This window comes from Pseudonaja textilis, chromosome 14, assembly GCF_049901715.1.
Source record: "Pseudonaja textilis isolate UNSWEBS1 chromosome 14, rPseTex1.2, whole genome shotgun sequence".
Classification (NCBI taxonomy): Eukaryota; Metazoa; Chordata; class Lepidosauria; order Squamata; family Elapidae; genus Pseudonaja; species Pseudonaja textilis.
The window spans coordinates 5,284,805-5,303,808 of NC_142003.1; the positions used below are offsets into that span (position 1 = coordinate 5,284,805).

General features: G+C 44.4%; 2 protein-coding genes across 2 annotated transcripts in view; one reads left to right on the forward strand and one right to left on the reverse strand.

The window, feature by feature from the left end:
- Positions 1 to 16,214, forward strand: LOC113438766 (vacuolar fusion protein CCZ1 homolog). Its single transcript, XM_026704293.2, has 15 exons — positions 1 to 504; positions 2,313 to 2,410; positions 2,966 to 3,059; positions 3,587 to 3,661; positions 4,531 to 4,578; positions 5,253 to 5,336; positions 6,131 to 6,306; positions 9,818 to 9,899; positions 10,041 to 10,102; positions 10,706 to 10,817; positions 11,694 to 11,727; positions 13,634 to 13,751; positions 14,263 to 14,421; positions 15,450 to 15,577; positions 15,831 to 16,214. Exons 1-15 carry the CDS (start codon positions 394 to 396, stop codon positions 15,884 to 15,886), a joined length of 1,437 nt encoding a protein of 478 aa, XP_026560078.1. The 5' UTR covers positions 1 to 393; the 3' UTR covers positions 15,887 to 16,214.
- Positions 16,196 to 19,004, reverse strand: part of LOC113438966 (radial spoke head 10 homolog B) — a 23,023-nt gene continuing 20,214 nt past the window's right edge. The window contains exons 20-21 of the mRNA XM_087912708.1: positions 18,134 to 18,332; positions 16,196 to 17,209 (exon numbers count right to left, since the gene is read on the reverse strand). Of these exons, the coding sequence (XP_087768834.1) occupies positions 16,999 to 17,209; positions 18,134 to 18,332 (410 nt within the window). The 3' untranslated portion in view covers positions 16,196 to 16,998. The remainder of the gene's footprint in view (positions 17,210 to 18,133; positions 18,333 to 19,004) is intronic.

The window sequence follows — 19,004 nt, forward strand, 5'->3', positions numbered from 1 at the left end:
TTACTGGACCTCTTCCCCCCTTTCGTCTTAAGTTTTTATGCCCACTTTAAAACTTTTAATAAACTTTATTAACCACCAAGACAGGGCAGAACCGGGCGGCGCAGGCCTTCCTCCTCTTCCATTTTAACAGAGCAGTCCCGAGGCGGCCGCATCCTCCCGCTTCCCCTCACTCGCTCCGGGCTCGGCCTGCCTGCCTCCCTGCCTGCCTGCCTGCCGCGGCCGCCCTCCTCTGGGCCGGGTTGGGCGGGCGCGCGCGCAGCGGCAAGGCGGGCCAGGCGAGTCCGGGGCTTCGGACGGCGGGCAGGCCGCGGGCCGGAGAGGCGGACGAGGAGGAGGCGAAAGCGGCCGCCCCGAGGCTGCTCTGCTCCGCGGTCCCCTCCCACCCCCGGCAGGATGGCGGCGGCGGCGGCGGCGGAGTCGGGGACCGGGCCGGAGAAGCTGTTGGGGCCGGCCCTGCTCGGCTTCTTCGTCTACAACCCGCGGCTGGGCCCGCGAGAGGGCGAGGTGGGGCGGGCGGAAGGACGAGAAGGGAGAGCCGGGACCCTCTGGCGAGAGGGCGGGCAGGGGAGACGGAGGGCCGGCCGGGGCTTCCTCGCGGGGGAGCGGCTCTGGCGGCCGGGCCCAGCGGAGGGACGCAAGCGAGAGGCGGCCCTTCTCTCCGGACAGGCCGAGGCCCGGCCGGCAGGAGGGACGGGAGCGCTTGCACGGCTGGGGGGTGGTGGAGGGGGTGGATGCACAATTGGGGTGTGTGGGAGGTGTTGTTTTGTGTCTGTGTGTGTAACAAACTAGAGAGACATAGATGTGGATTAGGGTTGTTGTGTGGGACTATTTTGTACAATTGCAATAGTGACTGAAATGGTGCAGGTAGGGTCTCCTGCTTGGGTGGGTGGGGGTCGGACTAGATGACCTACAAGGGGCCTTCCAACTCTGTTAATCTGTAAGCAAGTAAGTAGGTAAAGGAAGTTGTGGGTGCTCAGTTACTGGGGGCTTTTTAAGAAGAGACTGGACGGCTGTCTGTGTGGGATGGGTAGAGGACAGGTGTGTCCAGCCTTGGCTGCTTTTAAGACTTTTGGACTTCAACACCCAGAATGGCCCAGCTGACAGGTCTTAAAAGTGGCCAAGGCTGAATGCTTCTGGTGCAGGTGATCCCCAACTTAACAACAGTTCACTTAGGGACCGTTTGAAGTTACAATGGCACGGAAAATAGCAATAGCACTTAGACTTATATATCACTTCACAGAACTTCCCAGCCCTCTCGAAGTGGTTTACAGAGTCAGCCTCTTTGCCCCCAACAATCTGGGTCCTCATTTGACCCACCTCGGAAGGATGGAAGGATGGGTCAACCTTGATCAAACTCCTGGCAGTGGGCAGAGTTAGCCTCAAACACTGCATTTTAACTACTCTGCCACTATACCTACCTACCTATCTACTACCCACCTTCCTTTCTTCCTTCCTTCCTCCCTTCCCTTCCCTTCCTTAACAGTAGCAGACTTATATATCACTTCACAGAACTTCTCAGCCCTCTCTAAGTGGTTTACAGAGTCAGCCTCTTGCCCCCAACAATCTGGGTCCTCATTTGACCCACCTCGGAAGGATGGAAGGATGGGTCAACCTTGAGCCTGGTGAGATTTGAACCGCCAGATTTCAGGCAGTCGGCAGAAGTGACTTATAATGACCGCTTCTCAGACTGTGGCAGCATCTCCATTATCAGGAGATCAAAATTCAGATTCTTAGCTACTGATTCATAGTGCAGTAATCTGGGGTCACAGGATCCCCTTTTGGGACCTTCTGATGAGCAAAGTCAATGGGGAAGCCGGATTCACTTAACAACTGGGTTACTAACTGAACAGCCACAGTGATTCATTTAACGACGATGGCAAGAAAAGTCATAAAATGGGGCAAAACAAATGTCTCATTTAGCACCTACCTCCTGCTAGAGGAGCAGGTTGGGCTAGAAGACTTCCCAGATCCTTTACACTTTTTCACACACCTCTATTCTCTTTCCCCTTTTGGATACATGTGTACACTTACATGCGTGTACATATTGCATACGTGTACACAGACCCAAGTGTACTTTTTCTGTCTTGAGTACATGCAAATTCCTTTTTCACAAAAAAACTTAACAGATATATTTCAGAATGTTAACGTTTCAGCACAATGTATCTTTTAAGGGCCCTATTCATAGACTTGTGAATTAATTTAAAATGGGTTAATAATTGTAAAATGCAATAAGTTGTGAAGGCCTTGTATTTAAAGGTGCTGCACGGATAATATTTAAAATAATGAATTAGGTGTTTCGTTTCTAAATTCAGGAAGAAAAGAAGATTCTCTTCTATTACCCAAATGAAGCAGAGAAGAATGAAAAAATCAGAAATGTTGGATTATGTGAGGCCATTGTTCAGTTTACAAGGTACCACACTCCCTAGGACTGCATGTCTAGTATTTCATTTATTTGGGAAAAATGAAACTTACTTGCCTCTTGGATCAGTGGCGTGAACAAGGTGCTATGACAATAAAGTAAAGTAAACGAAACGAAACCTTGGCCAAAAATATTAAATTGTTTCATTTCCGTAATGATGACATAACTCATGTCATCTTGATGTTCTTGAGGCATGTTACTGATGCTTCAAATCCCACATTTCACCCAAAACAGTGTATCTACTTTTTTCTGATGTTTTGATCACCCCCCCCGTCCCCCGCCCCCAAAAATGAAAAACAGCCTGGGAGAATTATAGAACTAAAATTGCCCTGTGAATTTCTTGGCTAATTAAGGTTTAAACTAAATTTCTACAGTCCATCTTGATTTGTTTACATATTACTTAAACGAGGAGATTTGAGAACACTGTAATGAATAGTTTCCTCCTTTATGAGGAAATAAACACAATAATGGATTATTTCATGCTCTCCTGGTCCTGATGAACATTTAAACTCTGCTAATTCATAATAATATATTTTTTCTTCGTAGAACCTTCAGTCCTACAAAACCTGCAAAATCACTACATACCCAGAAAAATAGACAGTTCTTCAATGAACCGGAAGAAAACTTCTGGATGGTTATGGTATATAAATGCATCGTGCTGTTCTTTGAAGCAATTTTTTTCTGTACTTTCTGAATGTCCTGTCATATTTTTATACCCTTTATGCTGAAAATTTCTCTGAAACGGTTTACAGATGAATAATTGGACAATCCATGCTATCAGATTCCAAAAGGGGAATAAAAGGGATGGCTAGGAGGAGTAAATAAATAAAAACCAAGGTCCCATTTGCTAAGCTATGATGATTAGAAATGATGGTTGCAGTGAAACAATTCAGGAGTCTGGTGGAATAACTGTTGTTGGATGACAGTTTGACCAGAAGTTGTAGGAGAAGGAATGGTAGCATCTGGAGGCGGGGTCAAAAGAAGAATCAGTCTAGAATCCCTACGTAGGCACAAATGAATTCCAATGACCCTTATCCGGAGCCAAAATAGTGCTTAATCCACCATTATTTGCCCGCTGCTCTCTATAAAGGTTCTCAAAAGAGCCTATAGAAGCTAAAACAGGCAAAACAAAATTGCTTAAATGAACTGTTTTGTTCCGTTTTCAAGGTCGTACGGAATCCGGTGATAGAAAAACACAAAGATGGCAAAACAGTTGTCGAATACCAAGAAGAAGAGCTGCTGGTAAGAATGAAATGTCACGTTGGAAATGTTAGCAAATATATCTAGGTGTTGTTTTCCTTTTCTTTGACGACTTGAACCCCTTAAGAGTCGTCTTTTCTTTCTCCCAACATCTGTAAATAGTTTCTGAAATTCTGACCTCCAGAGTGCACCCCTTTCCCCTCATTTCGCTTCTAAAATAAAGTGACAGCACAGCAAGGGATCAGCTTTCTGGCCCATAATGGCCATTCTTCAGCGGTGACCATTATTCTTTTTTTTTTTTTTAATCATTTTATCGTATTAGTTTATTGCATTTTTCCTTGTTCCCATTCAAATGAATGACTTTGCTTAATGACCATTGAAAAAAAATATATTTCCGGTTGCATGAATGCCTTGACTTACTATGGTAACACATTATGCCCAGATTTCTGGCGCAATTTTGGTCATAAGCCAAGGACTACCTACCTGTAGTGTGATCAATACCTATTCAGAAGCCAGAGCCACTGTTTCTAAGATTATTACATCTGGATCCGATCCAATTGCAGCTGGTTTTCATGAGTTGTTAAACTTATTTCCCTGAAAAAGTTTTCTCTTGAAAACAGCAGTTATCTAATGGTGCGATTTGCAACTTCTTGGAGTGGTTTTTTTTTCTCACAGGCATTCCTCTGGGAATATGGTTTGAGAGAAAGGCTGCCACATACAAAGCGTAAAAAAAATGGAGTTGTCGTTTATAGATGGATGGAAAAGTACCGATGGGCAGTTCTGTTTTTGTTTGAGGTTGTTGATGTTGTTTTTTTAAAAAAATAAGCCTGTGTAACTGCATCCTTAGTCAAAATAACTGCCTTTGTGTCTTTGTGATAATGACTTTCTGACTGATTCCGAATCTCTTACAGGACAAAGTTTATAGCTCAGTGTTACAGCAATGTTACAACATGTATAAGGTCAGTTTCACCATAATATTTGTTAATTAAGTTAAGAGTGGGTAAAACAGCTTTTACTTCCCCAAAGTAAAATGGAATACTTTGCTTCAGTTTTTCTGAAGTGTGAGCAGCAGAAATATGAATCCAGCGCTGAATATTTATTGATACTTATTCCGTGTCACGTTTCCTTCATATTATTTCTTGTCATGAACTATTCCATTTTTGTATGTATGCCTTCCAGATGGCACACAGATTTTTTTTAAAAAGGATTAAAATCTAGTCTGTTGTAGAAAGAAAAAGGAAGACAAGGCAATTGCAGGTGATAATCACTTTGGATTGCAATAGGATGCAAAAGGAATGAATAAAATAATGTGTACTGTTGACTGTCATGTATGTCTCATTGATGAGTTGCGTGCTATTTTTGGGAATATATAGGTTGAGGGGAAAGATGTTACCCATTAGCAATCAGAAATACACAGTGTTTGTCATCTGTTATAAGCTTTCCGTAAATAGACTCCTAAGTGCTATGCAAGCATTATTCCTAAAATAATGGAGTGCGATTTTTTCCTTTGAATCCAGGGAAGCTGGAATCCCAGGGCCAACACTCAGTTCAATATTTATGTCTTGAAAAACAAGCGATTAAATGATGATTTAGTTAACCCATTATTTTTTTCCTCTTGAAAATAAATGATTAGCTTTTTAATGGCACGTTCCAAAAAGCCATGGAAGATGGAGGCATCCGGGTTCTGAAAGAAAGACTGGAGAAATTCTTCCATCGGGTGAGACATTTTCCCCTTCTTTTTATCGGAACAAGTGGGTGTTAGTTAAGGTGTTAGTACTTCTACTAGAGAAATACAATGGATTGCCGATAGAAGAGAGTATTTGTAGCTCAGGATTGAAATGTGCTTGGTGGTTTTCTGGCAGACGTTTCATGACCCAACTAAGCAACGTCATCAGTGCTAGTTGGATCATGGAACATCTGCAAGAAAACAGCCAAGCTTTACCTTCCTGCACTCCATCTCTTCTTTCCTCCTGTTTCTTATTCCTTCTCTTTTTTCTATTCTTCCTTCTACTTTGCCATCTCCTCCTCTCCTCCTCCTCCTCCAACTCCACTCCTCCTGGCACTGATGAGGTTTCCTAGTTAGGTCATGAAACTTCTGCAAGGAAACAACCAAGCTCAGAGAGAACCAAGGACTTCAATAATGGGATAGGAAAAACAGATGGATGGATGGATGGATGGATGGATGGAGTTAATTTAGAATCCTGGCAAGATTCTATAATAAGGTGACTCAGAATATCCACTAGATATTTTTTAAAGTATGCTCTCAACCCTTACTTTCTCCTGTAACTGTTTATCAGGAGAATATTGATCAACGGATTATGTGTCAATAAGTCAATGTTGACTTTTAGGAGCCACCTAGATAAATTTTACCCATGACAATCTGTCCCGGATCGGGTCCTTCAGCACTCCCGATGCTGCCCCTCCCCCCCCCATCACCACCGTAACGGAGTCCTTCCACCTGCCTGCTGATCGTTCTCCTCCTCCTCAAGACCCTTCCCCCTTGTGTTTCAGTACTTGCAGACGCTTCACTTGCAGTCCTGCGACCTGCTGGATGTCTTCTGCGGCATCAGCTTCTTCCCGTTAGATAAGATGACCTACTTAAAGATCCAGTCATTCATCAACAAGATGGAGGAGAGCTTGAGCCTTGTCAAGTACACGGCCTTCCTGTACAACGATCAGCTGATCTGGTGAGCACCGGAAAGCTTTGGAGGAGCTTCTGCAGATGGCTGTCTCAGGGGATAACAGATAATCAGAGTTGGAAAGGACCTTGTAGGTCATCTAGGCCAACCTCCCTGCCCAAGTAGGAAACCCTACACCATTTCTGACGGATGGGAATCCAGTCTCTTCTTGAAAGTCTCCAGGGATGAAACTCCCACAACTTCTGAAAAAAGCAACTTCTGTTCCACTGGTTGATGGTTCTCACTGTCAGAAAGTTTCTCCTTATTTTAAGGTTGAATCTCTCCTTGATCAGCTTCCATCCATTGTTCTTTGTCTGGCCTACAGGTGCTTTGGAAAATAGCTTGACTCCCTCTTCTTTGGGGTAGCCCCTGAGATATCAGAAGACTGCTATCATCATGTCACCCCCCTGGTCCTTCTCTTCCTTAGACATACCAAATTCCTGCCACTATTTCTCCTTAGTTCCAGGTTGCTTCTCTCCTTGATTATCCATCCATTGCTTCTTGTCCTGCCTTCAGGTGCTTTGGAGAATAGCTTGACTCCCTCTACTTTGGGGCAGCCCCTGAGATACTGGAAGACTGCTCTCATGTCACCCCATCCTTCTTTTCCTTAAACTAGACATGTCTTCTGTCCATCCATGGTTTGCTCAGATATCTTTCTTTCTTTCTTTCTTTCTTTCTTTCTTTCTTTCTTTCTTTCTTTCTTTCTTTCTTTCTTTCTTTCTTTCTTTCTTTCTCTCTCTCTCTCTCTTTCTTTCTTTCTTTCTTTCTTTCTTTCTTTCTTTCTTTCTTTCTTTCTCTTTCTCCCTCTCTCTCTCCTTCCTTCCTTCCTTCCTTCCTTCCTTCCTTCCTTCCTTCCTTCCTTCCTTCTTTCTTTCCTTTCTTTCCTTCCTTCCTTCAGAAAAGTTTGACCCCTTCCTCCTCTCTGTGGCAGACCCTCAAATATTGGAAAACTGCTATCCTGTCTCCCTTGGTCCTTCTCTTCCTTAGACTAGCCAGGCCCAGTTCCTGTAATCGTTCCTCATATGTTTTAGTCCCCAGTCCCCTAAATCCAGTGGAATGTGGAATAACATGATACAGGATAAAGTAGGGTGCTTGTGTGCACACTTGTGGCGTAGAATCTCTCTGGGCACGCTCAGCATTCTTCCCTGCACACGTAGGTCTCACCATAAGGGTAGGAATGTGCCAAGGATGGGACCTAGGCATAAGAAGGAGAAAATTCCCATGCATTTCCCAGGCCACAGGATATATTATTTCCCTGTCAGGCCACCTGGTTGTCCACATATGATTTACACTACTTGTAAAATTCTTAATCCAGCTGTCTTCTAACCGACTTTGGCAGTCAAAGCAGAGTCTTTTAAGAAGAGACTGGACAGCCACTTGTGTGAAATGCGATAGGGTCTCCTGCTTGAGCAGGGGGTTGGACTAGATGACCTACAAGGTCCCTTCCAGCTGCGTTATTCTATGTTCAGTGTTCTCCTTCCATCTCCTGATATTTTGTCGTCTTTTCACCACATTGTAAAAAAAGATGTTGAGACTCTAGAGAAGAGCAACAAAGACGATTAGGGGGAATGGAGGCTCAAACATATGAAGAACAGTTGCTGGAACTGGGTATGTCTAGTTTGATGGAAAGAAGGACTAGGGGAGACATGATAGCAGTGTTCCAGTATCTCAGGGGCTGCCCCAAAGAAGAGGGAGTCAAGCTATTCTCCAAAGCCCCAGAAGGCAGGACAAGAAGCGATAGGTGGAAACTCATCAAGGAGAGAAGCAACTTAGAACTCAGGAGTAATTTCCTGACCGTTAGAACAACTAATCAATGGAATGAACTAGTAAATGCTCCAACACTGGAGCATTTTTAAGAGACTGGATAACCATTTGTATGAAACGGTGGAGGGTTTCCTGTCTAGGCAGGAGGTTGGACTAGAAGACCTCCCGGGTCCCTTCCAACTCTGTTATTCTATTTTATTTTCTCATCCACTTTTTGTTTCCTTTCTCCAAAGCTGCTCCCGGCACCTTTATTCTGTTAGTTATTTTTTTCCTCAACTATACTAAAAAGATCGGTTAACAAAGGAAACAGAGCAGTTTTTAAGCAGGGGACTAGCTGAATAGCAGCCATTGTTTTGGACCTAAGGACATCCTTGTGCCAACTGCAGGCCAGAGGGAAAAAAGGATGAAATCATTTTTTTTTATAAATCTGATCCTCAGCCTCCCAGAATCTTAGGTTTCTTTCCCCCTCCCAAACTTGGAAGAAGAGCTTCAATGTTGAAAGAAAGAAAGCCCGTGCCCAACGTTGAACAGTAGCTGGTTTTTTTCCCCACTTCTCTCTTTTGACCTCACGCAGAAAAAATGTTGGATTTTAAACAGAAACAGAGGAGGGCTGCCTGCAGCTTGTAACAGGAACCAAAGGGCTTCTCTTCAGCTGTGTTTGCTTTCAAGAGTGTTTATTGACATGGCACAGCTGCCAGCCGCCTCCAGTTTCATTTTTCAGAGCAAGAGCTCAAGAGGTTTCCTATTCAGAAGTGATTAAGGAGCCGAGAGAAGAGGCTTAGATAAAAAGCGATCGATGGAGCCCTGCGTAAAATAATTACCGATTCAAATGGGATTCTAGAGCCCTGTGTAAAATAATTACCGATTCAAATGGGATTCTATAGAGGATCCTCCAGGTTTTACTACAAAACGTTGGCTTCAGATTGGAGGCAAGTGTGTTTACTTCAGTTCTACACATTGACCAGTTAAATAGGCACCCCTAGCAGTTTGAAAGCATGCAAATAGATAAATAGGTACCAGCAGTAGTTCGAAAGCATGCAAATGTGAGTAGAGAATTAGATACCAGTAGCAGTTCGAAAGCCTGCAAATGCAAGTAAATAAATAGGTACTACTAGCAGTTCGAAAGCCTGCAAATGTGAGTAGATAAATAGGTACCACTAGCAGTTTGAAAGCCTGCAAATGTGAGTGGATAAATAGGTACCACTAACAATTCAAAAGCATGCAAGTAGATAAATAGATACCACTAGCAGTTCGAAAGCCTACAAATGCAAGTAGATAAATAGGTACCACTAGCAGTTCAAAAGCATGCAAATGTGAGTAGATAAATAGGTACCACTAACAATTCGAAAGCATGCTAGCAGTTTGAAAGCCTGCAAATGTGAGTAGATAAATAGGTACCACTAGCAGTTTGAAAGCCTGCAAATGAAAGTAGATAAATAGGTACCACTAGCAGTTCAAAAGCCTGCAAATGCGAGTAGATAAATAGGTACCACTAGCAGTTTGAAAGCCTGCAAATGCGAGTAGATAAATATGTACCACTAACAATTCGAAAGCATGCAAGTAGATAAATAGGTACCACTTTGGTGGGAAGGTAACAGTGTTCTGTGAGCCTTTGCTGTATCGCCACATGACCACAGAAATGTCTTCGGACAACCCTGGCTCCCTCAGCCAAGAAACAAACGGAGATGAGCACCATGCCCTAAAATTGGACACATTTGGACAGGGGTAACTTTTTACTTTTTTTTTAACTTCACAGGAGTGGATTGGAACAAGAGGACATGAGGATTTTGTACAAATACCTCACCACTTCGCTCTTTCCAAGACACATGGAACCTGAGGTGAGCGGGGTGCCCTGCCTTCCCTCGGGCACATGCGGTAACCCTGGTTCAAAGGGAAACAATGTCAGGCACAAGTCTCATTTGCTTTTAAAAAAAAAAAACAACCCTGAAAATTTTCCTTGACTGTCTCTTCTGTTTCAGTTGGCCGGAAGGGATTCCCCCATCCATATAGAAATATCCGGAAATCTGCAACACTATGGCAGGTGGGCATTCCTTATCTCTCCGTCGCTCCATGCCCAATGGAGTGTTCGGTCTGAGGGCTCCCTAGTTCTGGTTGTACCTTTTCCCGCCACACCAGCACCAACAACTGACAACGGACAGCATTGGTTTCCGCCATTTTGAAACCGCGCAAAAAATAATAATACAAGGCTTGGAAAGCTTAATGACAATAACAAAGTCCTCCCCAAACAGGTGTTCTGACCCAAACCTTGTTCCAAGTAAACAAACACCAAACAGAGATAAAAGCAAGACCTTTTAATGCTTCTCTGTGAATTCCATTAATTCACGGTTAAAAAGCTATTAAAACTAATGGTCTCTGATAAGAACGAGAGCCTTGCCAAGCTTGTGCAAGGCTGCCAAGAACACTAGATAAAGTTACTAAGAAATATTTCAAACACAAAAGAGTCTTCAAACACCAACTAAGATATTCCGAACGTCTACTTGAGTGCAAAAACGTCTTTGCTTCCTGCAAAGAAGTCCAGTAAAAGCTGGCTTTTATCTCTTAAGGGAGGGCCCATCACTTTGCAGCCTTACTCTCGAGTTGCCTGTGCTTTTGAGGAACCCTGACACCCATCTTTTCTTTTTAGGTTCCTGACTGGACCCCTGAATCTGAATGGCCCCGAAGCAAAATGCAGGTTCCCCAAAATATTTGTGAACACGGACGGTGCTTACGAAGAGCTTCATTTAATTGTGTATAAGGTAACCTCAGTTCTCTAGGAGGTAGTGAATTCTTCTAGAGAATTCGTAATTTTGGATGGAAAGGGGCTGTGCCCTAGAGCTCTGTTTCTCAACTTTACGACTCGTAAGATACATGGACTTCAACTCCCAGAGTTAAATGGCTGGGGAATTCTGGGATTTGAAATCAGGACAGGTTGTCAGGGCCCCAACAAATCCACCCTCATTCAAATCAAAAGTCTCTAGCCGCATCTCAGGAAAAGTAAATTGGTTTATCAGAAATTGCCATGTTGGGGTGTGGCTGGGTGCAGCCAGTACTAAATCACATCATACATTTCCCCCTTAACCCTGGTCTTTCCCCAACCCCCTGGATGTGACTTATCCAATGGGACACATCCATCTCCAAGAGTCATCCATCATGCTCTCCAATAACCACCTTATGCTCCGACAACTTTGGGCTGCCAAGGTGATTATTTAGGCATTTCAAGAATGCCCCCACACCCTTTTTCTGGCAGCTAAAAAGACCAAAGGAGTATCTTTTTAATTGACACAGGTCTTAAAGTTGCCAAGGTTGGACACCCATGGTATAGATGATGGATTCTTCTAGAGGTCATTGGGGAATCTAAGACAAGAATCCTGTGCTTGTGGCGTTGCAACTACCATTGTCTCCACCCGTTGGCCACGCTAGCTGGGTTTGATGATGGAGCCCAACTTTGGGAGGTACCAGACCTTCCCCTTCCACAATCTTAAGTTATCCTTTCATCTCAAGAGAACATCTTCAAACTAGAAGTCTTTGTTATGCTAGCTTGGGCCGACATTCTTCGCCTAGCCATAAAGCCGGATTATAGTAACGAGATAGCTCAAAAATGGCTGGTATGATAAATCTTTTGTCCCTTCCAGGCAATGAGTGCAGCTGTCTGCTTTATGATTGATGGTGAGTATCAAATAATAATTGTTGAATTATTATTCCATTCCTGTCTCGGTTCCCCACATCCCATCCTTTGAACATTCTCCATGGTCGTTTGGATATGAGTGCGATAGTCTGTTCTCTGCAAGGTTTCCAGAATCTTGTAATGAGCGAATTGTTTGAATAATTTCCTGTTACACAGGAAAGAGAAAATACATTTTTTGTTTTTTTTTCAAAGAGCCACAGTTTGCCAGCAAGTCATCAAATAATAAAACTTCAAGAACAGAGTAAAGATTTGTCTAAACTGGGGTTTAGACAAATGGTGCTGTGATGGTCAAAACTAGAATGCTTTTTCCTATTTCTTTGTACTTAGCAATGCAGGAACTGTAGCATCAATCCTAAAATAGCCCTGACAAAAGTTTTGAGGGAAATATTCCACCCCTGAACGAATCAAATAAAATCCCTGGGCCCAACTAGTAGCAAGGCCTGGCCCAATCTCTATTACATGTGCCAGTTTGGTGTAGTACTTAGGATGCTGGCCTAGAAACCAGGTGTCTGTGAGTTCTAGTTCCACCTTAGGCATGAAAGCCGGTTGGGTGATTTTGGGCCAATCACCAGAAGGCGGTGAGTTCCAATCTCACCTTAGGCACGAAAGCCGGCTGAGTGACTTTGACCCAATCACCAGGAGACGGTGAGTTCTAGTCCCACGTTAGCTATGAAAGCTGACTGGGTGATTTTGAGCCGATTACCGGGAAGCTGTGAATTCTAGTCCCGCCTTAGGCATGAAAGCCAACTGGGTAACTTTGGGACAGTCCCTCTCTTTCTCAGCCTCACCCATCTCGCAGGGTTGTTGCTACGGGAAAAATAAGAGGACGAAGGACAATTATTGGCTATCTTCATTGCCTTGGGTTGCTTATAAAAATAATAAAGGTGGGATGAAAATCTTAACACGTACATAAATATCTCTCCCCACATTGTGGCTCTGAGACTCTTACTATCCTCTCCCTGTGCCATGCCCCTGTTGGAGACTGATTCCAAGGGAGAGGAGGAACAGCCGACAGGGAGTAGAAGGGTGACTCCAGAGGTTGTGGAGGAGGCTGGGGAAGGGCAGAGGCCGGCTGGGCAGTCAGAGAAGGACCCAGGCCCATCCCCTCTCCATCCTGGGGAGGAGAGGATAAGGAACAGACTGGTCTGCTCAGGAGGAAAGGGCCTTGATCCCCTTCATGGGCTGCAGCTGTGACAACTGAATAAGAGGATGGATCTGCGTACTGGCAAACGCTGGAAACAAAGCTTGTCAATATCTCTAGTTTATAGTTCCTCTCTGAGTTTGGCGTCCTTCCCAGTGTGGGTTATCTGTGGACATCCTCCAGCCCTTATCTTGCCTGGTTTGCATTGCTTTATTCCTTCTTCATGTAACTGTTTGTGGGTTTTTTTGTCTTCCGTCAAAGATATTCGGAGCTTGGAAGCAAAGTGAGGGAATAAAAGGGGCTTCACCTGTTTTCTGTGACTGTGTTTGTTTTGTATCCCACCCTGATCAACCGCCTGCCCTATCGCAAATGTTCATACTCAAATTACCTTCAAGCAGGTCTACTTGCTTTCTAATTTGGGAGCAGAGGAACAAGGTGATTATTTTAAAAAAATGCTCTGCCTTTTCTGGAAGTATTGAGAACTCAGATCTGACTAGCGCCTTTCAGATTCTTTACCTTTTGGCACGTAATTTTGTGAAGTCCAAATCTCGGCACCTCAACGTTTATGGAAACCGGTCCCTTTGTGTGTCCGGGCCTTGCAGCCCTGCCTTGGGCATGTGTCACCCTCAGGCCTGGAACCTTTCCTCTGTGCCCTGTGGATCTGCCACCTGTGCTCCAGGTGGGGCAATTCTCACCTTTCTTCTCCCCTTCCTCCCCCCCCTCCTCAACCCCTAAATCTTTCCCAGCCTCTGTGCAACCTACGTTGGATTTCTGCCGCCGACTCGATGGCCTGGTGGGCCCTCAACTTACTGTCTTAGCTTCGGATATCTGCGAACAATACAACCTCAAGAAAAGGATATCTGGGTCAGTTCCTTTAAAAAAAAAAATTTGAGGTGGGTGGGAAGAGTTTGGGATGAACATCTTTCAAATGGTGTGGGAGTATGAATGGGATTTCCAGAGAAATATTGCAGACCGCAGGGACATTTGCACTACTGAGGTGATCGTGAGGACACAGATAAACCACCAAGTGGCCTCAATGACTCAATAGAAAGGATGCAAACGACCAGCTGTCTGCAAAAGGAGTAGAAATCCTTCCATTCCTCACCATCCAGTCGGAGCTGAAGAAGCTTCTTGGATGAGAAGTGAAACATCTCCAAAGAAAAACCAGAAAATTCCAGTTGCCCCTTGAAAAAGCACCAGGGTTCAGCACTCTGAACAAATCAAGCCATCGACGGTGGGCTTGGCTTCATCCCCACCTCAGGTTGATAGATGAACCAATTACTAGGAGTTCTGATATACCTGAAAGGTACCTCCGTCCTGTTCTCGGAAAGAGTTCTGGTGCCTCCTTTGATCTCTCCGTTCCTCTCTTTCTTAGGTCCGAGAAGGAGCCTCAGTTTAAATTTATCTACTTCAATCATATGAATCTGGCTGAGAAGAGCACCATCCATCTGAGGAGAACGTCCAGCTTCTCCCTCACATCCGTCCATCCTGACTTGATGAAGATCCTTGGCGATATCAACAACGATTTTACGAGGTGATCTGCCTTCTTGTCCCCCACTAACTATTTATCGCTCTCCTTATCGTTTCAGATGACAGGATGAATAATACGTCCATTTTTGACCCATGTTTGTTCATGACTTTATCTTAAGCCTCTTTTAAGTGGAATTGGCACCTCCAACAACGCCAGCGGGCATCAAGAACATCCTGGATACTTTTCCACGAAATAAAATTGGGGTCTGTTTGTTGGTTAGTCTTCTTGTATATGGGTGTTGTTGTTTTTTACTGTGTCACACACATCAGGGCAGTTACTTTGTGTGTGAATGCCCAAAACGTTGAAAACTGCAGTTTTTATCCCTAAATGTGGGACTGAGCAAAAATCAAAGCTTGCTTCTTCAGGGGATATTTAAGCCTTGGTGTATTTAGGATTGGCTCACAATCTGTCTGACCTACATTGTTCTTGAACAAGCTGTGTGTAGTATTTGGTTGAAGACCACAAAGTCTGAGGTAGATTGGACTGGGAAGTTAAGACAGACAGACAGACAGACAGACACAGATACCACAGAGGGAAAAGGGAAGGACAAACCACTTAGTTTCTAAGAAAATGGTTGTGGACATTTTTGTTTAATCCTCAGTTGATTAGATGATTTATTTTTTTTTTCAATTTTTCCCTCCTGACTTTATTTCTAATTGAGTTTTCCATACTTCTGGAAATGGATCTCTGACCTTGATTGTTTTCTTGCCAGATATTTCATTACCCAAACTAGGTAACATCATCAGTACTTGTACTGAAGTTATCTAGTTGGGTAACGAAACATCTACACGAGAACAACCAAACTCAGAGAGCACCAAGGACTTCACAGTCCTCCTCCTCCTCCTCCTCGTCCTCCTCCTCCCCACCAACTCCACTTCCTTCTAGCACTGATGATGTTACCTAGTTGGGTAATGAAACGTCTGCAAGAAAACAACCAGGCTCAGAGGCCACCAAGGATCCCTCACTTTAATGCTGAGCTACAGATATTTTCTTTTATCAGAATCTGATCTCCTCCTCTTCCTCTTTTGAAGGGTGGAGGATGATGAAGAAATCATTGTGAAAGCCATGAGCGACTACTGGATTGTCGGCAAGAAGTCGGATCAGCGGGAACTGTACGTTATTTTGAATCAGAAGAACGCCAACCTGATTGAAGTGAACGGTAAGGTACTCTCCGAAATTGTATACGGCTTTAATCTCACTGGGAAATACGAATCGTTCGCCTGTTTTGGCACCCTTTTTAATCTAGAACCATCATTGTGAAGCGGGGGGGAAGAGCCATGAGGAGGTGGCTGTAGGTTTTGAGGCAGAAGAAAGAGAAGGAAAGGCAGGTGTGAGTGAGGCAGGCCTAGAATTTGCATTTTGATTCCATCAATGTGTAGTGTAACAGCTTACAACTCCTTTCTCCTCTTCAGAAGAAGTAAAGAAACTTTGTGCAACCCAGTTCAACAATATTTTCTTCTTGGATTGATCAGCTGCAGCTCTCATTCTTTGAAGACGGATTCAGGACCCCTAAAAGAGGTGTCATTTGTTTACTGGGACCAGTCAGTCGAGTCGTATTACTGACTGGCCTAATGGCAATAGTAAAGCAATACTTGCTTTCTCAGAATCTCACTTTCTACAAAAACCACGTCCTCTCGGAGCAAACCGTTGTGTGTGTCTTTTTTAAAGATTTTAAAGTATATTTATGTTCAACTGGATTAAATTTGGACAGAAGGAAACCCGTGTCGTTCCTTGTCTCAGTCACGGCGGAAACTTGACTTTACTGGAAAAATAAAACTGAATTGTTACCACTTTAATCCTCTTTCGTGCTCTTTGTTAATAAAATAAGCTGGTTTTATAGGCAGCTATTTGCCTTGCGAATGTTTTGAGGGCCTGTAAATCGTCCTTGGCTCGTGACCACGACGGAGCCCACCATTTCTTGTCATTGAATGAGACGTTTCTGAAGGGAGTTCTGCCCCATTTTACGACCTTTCTTGCCACCGTTGTTAAGTGAACCACTGCAGTTGTTAAGTTAGCCACATGGTTGTGAAGGGAATCTGGCTTCCCCACGGATTTTGCTTGTCGGGAGGTTGCAAAAAGGGAGATCAGGTGACTCTGGGTTATGGCAAGTGTCATAAATATGAACTGGTGGCCAAGAGTCTGGATTTAGATAATGTGACCCTGGGGACGCTGCAACGGCTGTTAGCGTGAAAAACAGTTCAGTGACTGTAACTCCAAACGGTCACTAAACGGACATACGGCAAAGGGACTGGTGACTTTTTCATGACCTCGTCGTAACATCCTCACGGTCTCGTGATCAGAATCCATCAGCTTGGCAACTGGCATGTACTTAACGACAGTTGCAGCGTCCCGGAGTCGTCGTTCTTTTTTGTGACCTTTGGACAAGCCTGGTTTGTTTTACAACCGCGTTACTAACTTAACGGGCGCAGCAGTGATTTGCTTCAGAACGCGTGGCGAGAAAGGTCGCAAAAGGGGGGCAAAGTTCAGCTCAACTACTGTCTCACTTGGCGACAAATGCCAGGCTCCGTGGCGGTTGTAGGCCGAGAACTGTCTGTAACGGTGGCCGTGGGTGGCCCCGTCTCACTTCTTCTTCTTCTTCCCTGCGACGACTGCCTTGCTGCCGGCTGTGCTCTGAACCAATGTTGGGGAGTCCTCCTTCGGGGGGGATTGGGCCTGGCTTAGATTTTCCTCCATTTCCCGAGTCAGATTTTCTTCCAGTTCCAAGGCTGCTTTCTCAGCGGCCGCTTCTTCTAATTTTCGGGCCTCCTCAGCCTCTTTCAGTGCCTTGAGCCTGTCCAACCGAAAGGAAAGATCTGTCAGGCTCTTTAAACCAGCGGTGGGATTCCTCAACCCAGCGGTGGCTAACCTTTTTTGGGCTCCTGTGCCAAAAATTGTGCGCACTCATGTGCCAGCATCCAGAATACAATTTGCCCACCCCTGTGCCCCCTGCGCATGTGTATGCAATCTCCACCTCCACTTACTACCCCCTTACCTGCACTGTGCCTCAGAGCTAATTTTTGGCTGGTTTGAGGCCTTTTTCGGCCTCCCAGAGGCTTGGAAAAAGCCTCTGCAAGGCTTTCAGGACGAACAATAGGCCTGTTTCGTCACTTCCGGTATTACAAGAAGTGACAAAACGGGCCTATTGTTCGTCCTGAAAGCCTTGCAGAGGCTTTTTCCAAGCCTCTTGGAGGCCGAAAAAGGCCTCAAACCAGCCGAAAAATCAGCTCTGAGGGACGCGCCTGTGTAGTAAGGTAAGCTTGCCTACAGCTCACGTGCCGGCACAAATGGCTCTGTGTGCCACTTCTGGCACCGAAGTTTCTGCCAAGCAAAATTCTAATTGGAGACCATGATGGATGACTCTCGGCTATGGATGTGTCCCATTGGAGAATATGAATTACGATACACCCAGGGGGTGAGGGGGGAAAACCAGGGTCAAGGGTCACAATGAATGATGTGCCTCAGAGTCGGCTACACCCAGGCAACGCCGGCATGTTTACTCCTAATAAATCATCTTTAAGTTTGAAAATCCGGCTGGAGACTCATGATTTAAATGGGGGTAACTACCGGAGTCTTGATACCTCGTGCTGCAGCTTTGATCCAAATCAACCCAACTTGGACCACGGATAGAGACCTTTCAGGTTGCAGTCATCCCCTTGGCTACATTCAGATCCCCCAACCCACCGTTATTCCGTGTGAACAAACCACGTTGGCTTACTTGGCCTCTTCTTCCTCCTCTTGTTTTTTCCTCAGGATTAAGAGTTCAGCTTCCCGAGCTCTGTTATCGACGATGGTTTCGTTCACCACCTGCCAATTCTTGTAGCTGGCAAAAAACTTTTTGACAAAGAAAATGTACATCTGGCTCATCCAGAGATTCAGCTTGTCTTTTTCCTTGTTTTTCTCTTTTTCGAGCTTTTCTGGAAAAGAATCAACAAAATAAACGGTAGCGGGAAGGTCGTCCTGATCTGATCTGTGCATCCTTTTAATGATGCACCCTGCATAGCTCAGGAAGAGAAGCTTCTACTATCCTCTGGTGTTCCTTTACCGCCCTCCAGTGAGAACATGGATACTTGCAGAAAATACCCATTTATCCAATGTAATATTTCTGACTGTCTAATTGTACAGTCTGGAAAGTCCATTTCAAAGGGGGAATTTTGGAATTAAAATTAAAAAAAATGTGTTGCTTTAGACGAAACACAGGCAAATCCAGAAATTTTATATCTACATTTCTCTCTCTCTGAGCATTGCACACCAGAACTAGACACAAGGACAGTTTTCTTCCTGAATGCCATCACTCTGCTACACAAATAATTCCCTCAACACTGTCCAATTATTTACAAAGTCAGCACTATTATTGCTATTAATCTTCTCATCACTCCTTATCACCCATCCCCTCCCACTTGTGACTGTAGGACTGTAACGTTGTCGCTTGTATCCTTATGATTTATATTGACAGTTTCCTAGTAGGATTTGATGGCTTATTGTACCCTGTGACTATCATTAAGTGTTGGGTCTTATGACTCTTGACGAATGTATCTTTTCTTTTTATATACCCTGAGAGCATTTGCGCCAAGACAAATTCCTTGTGT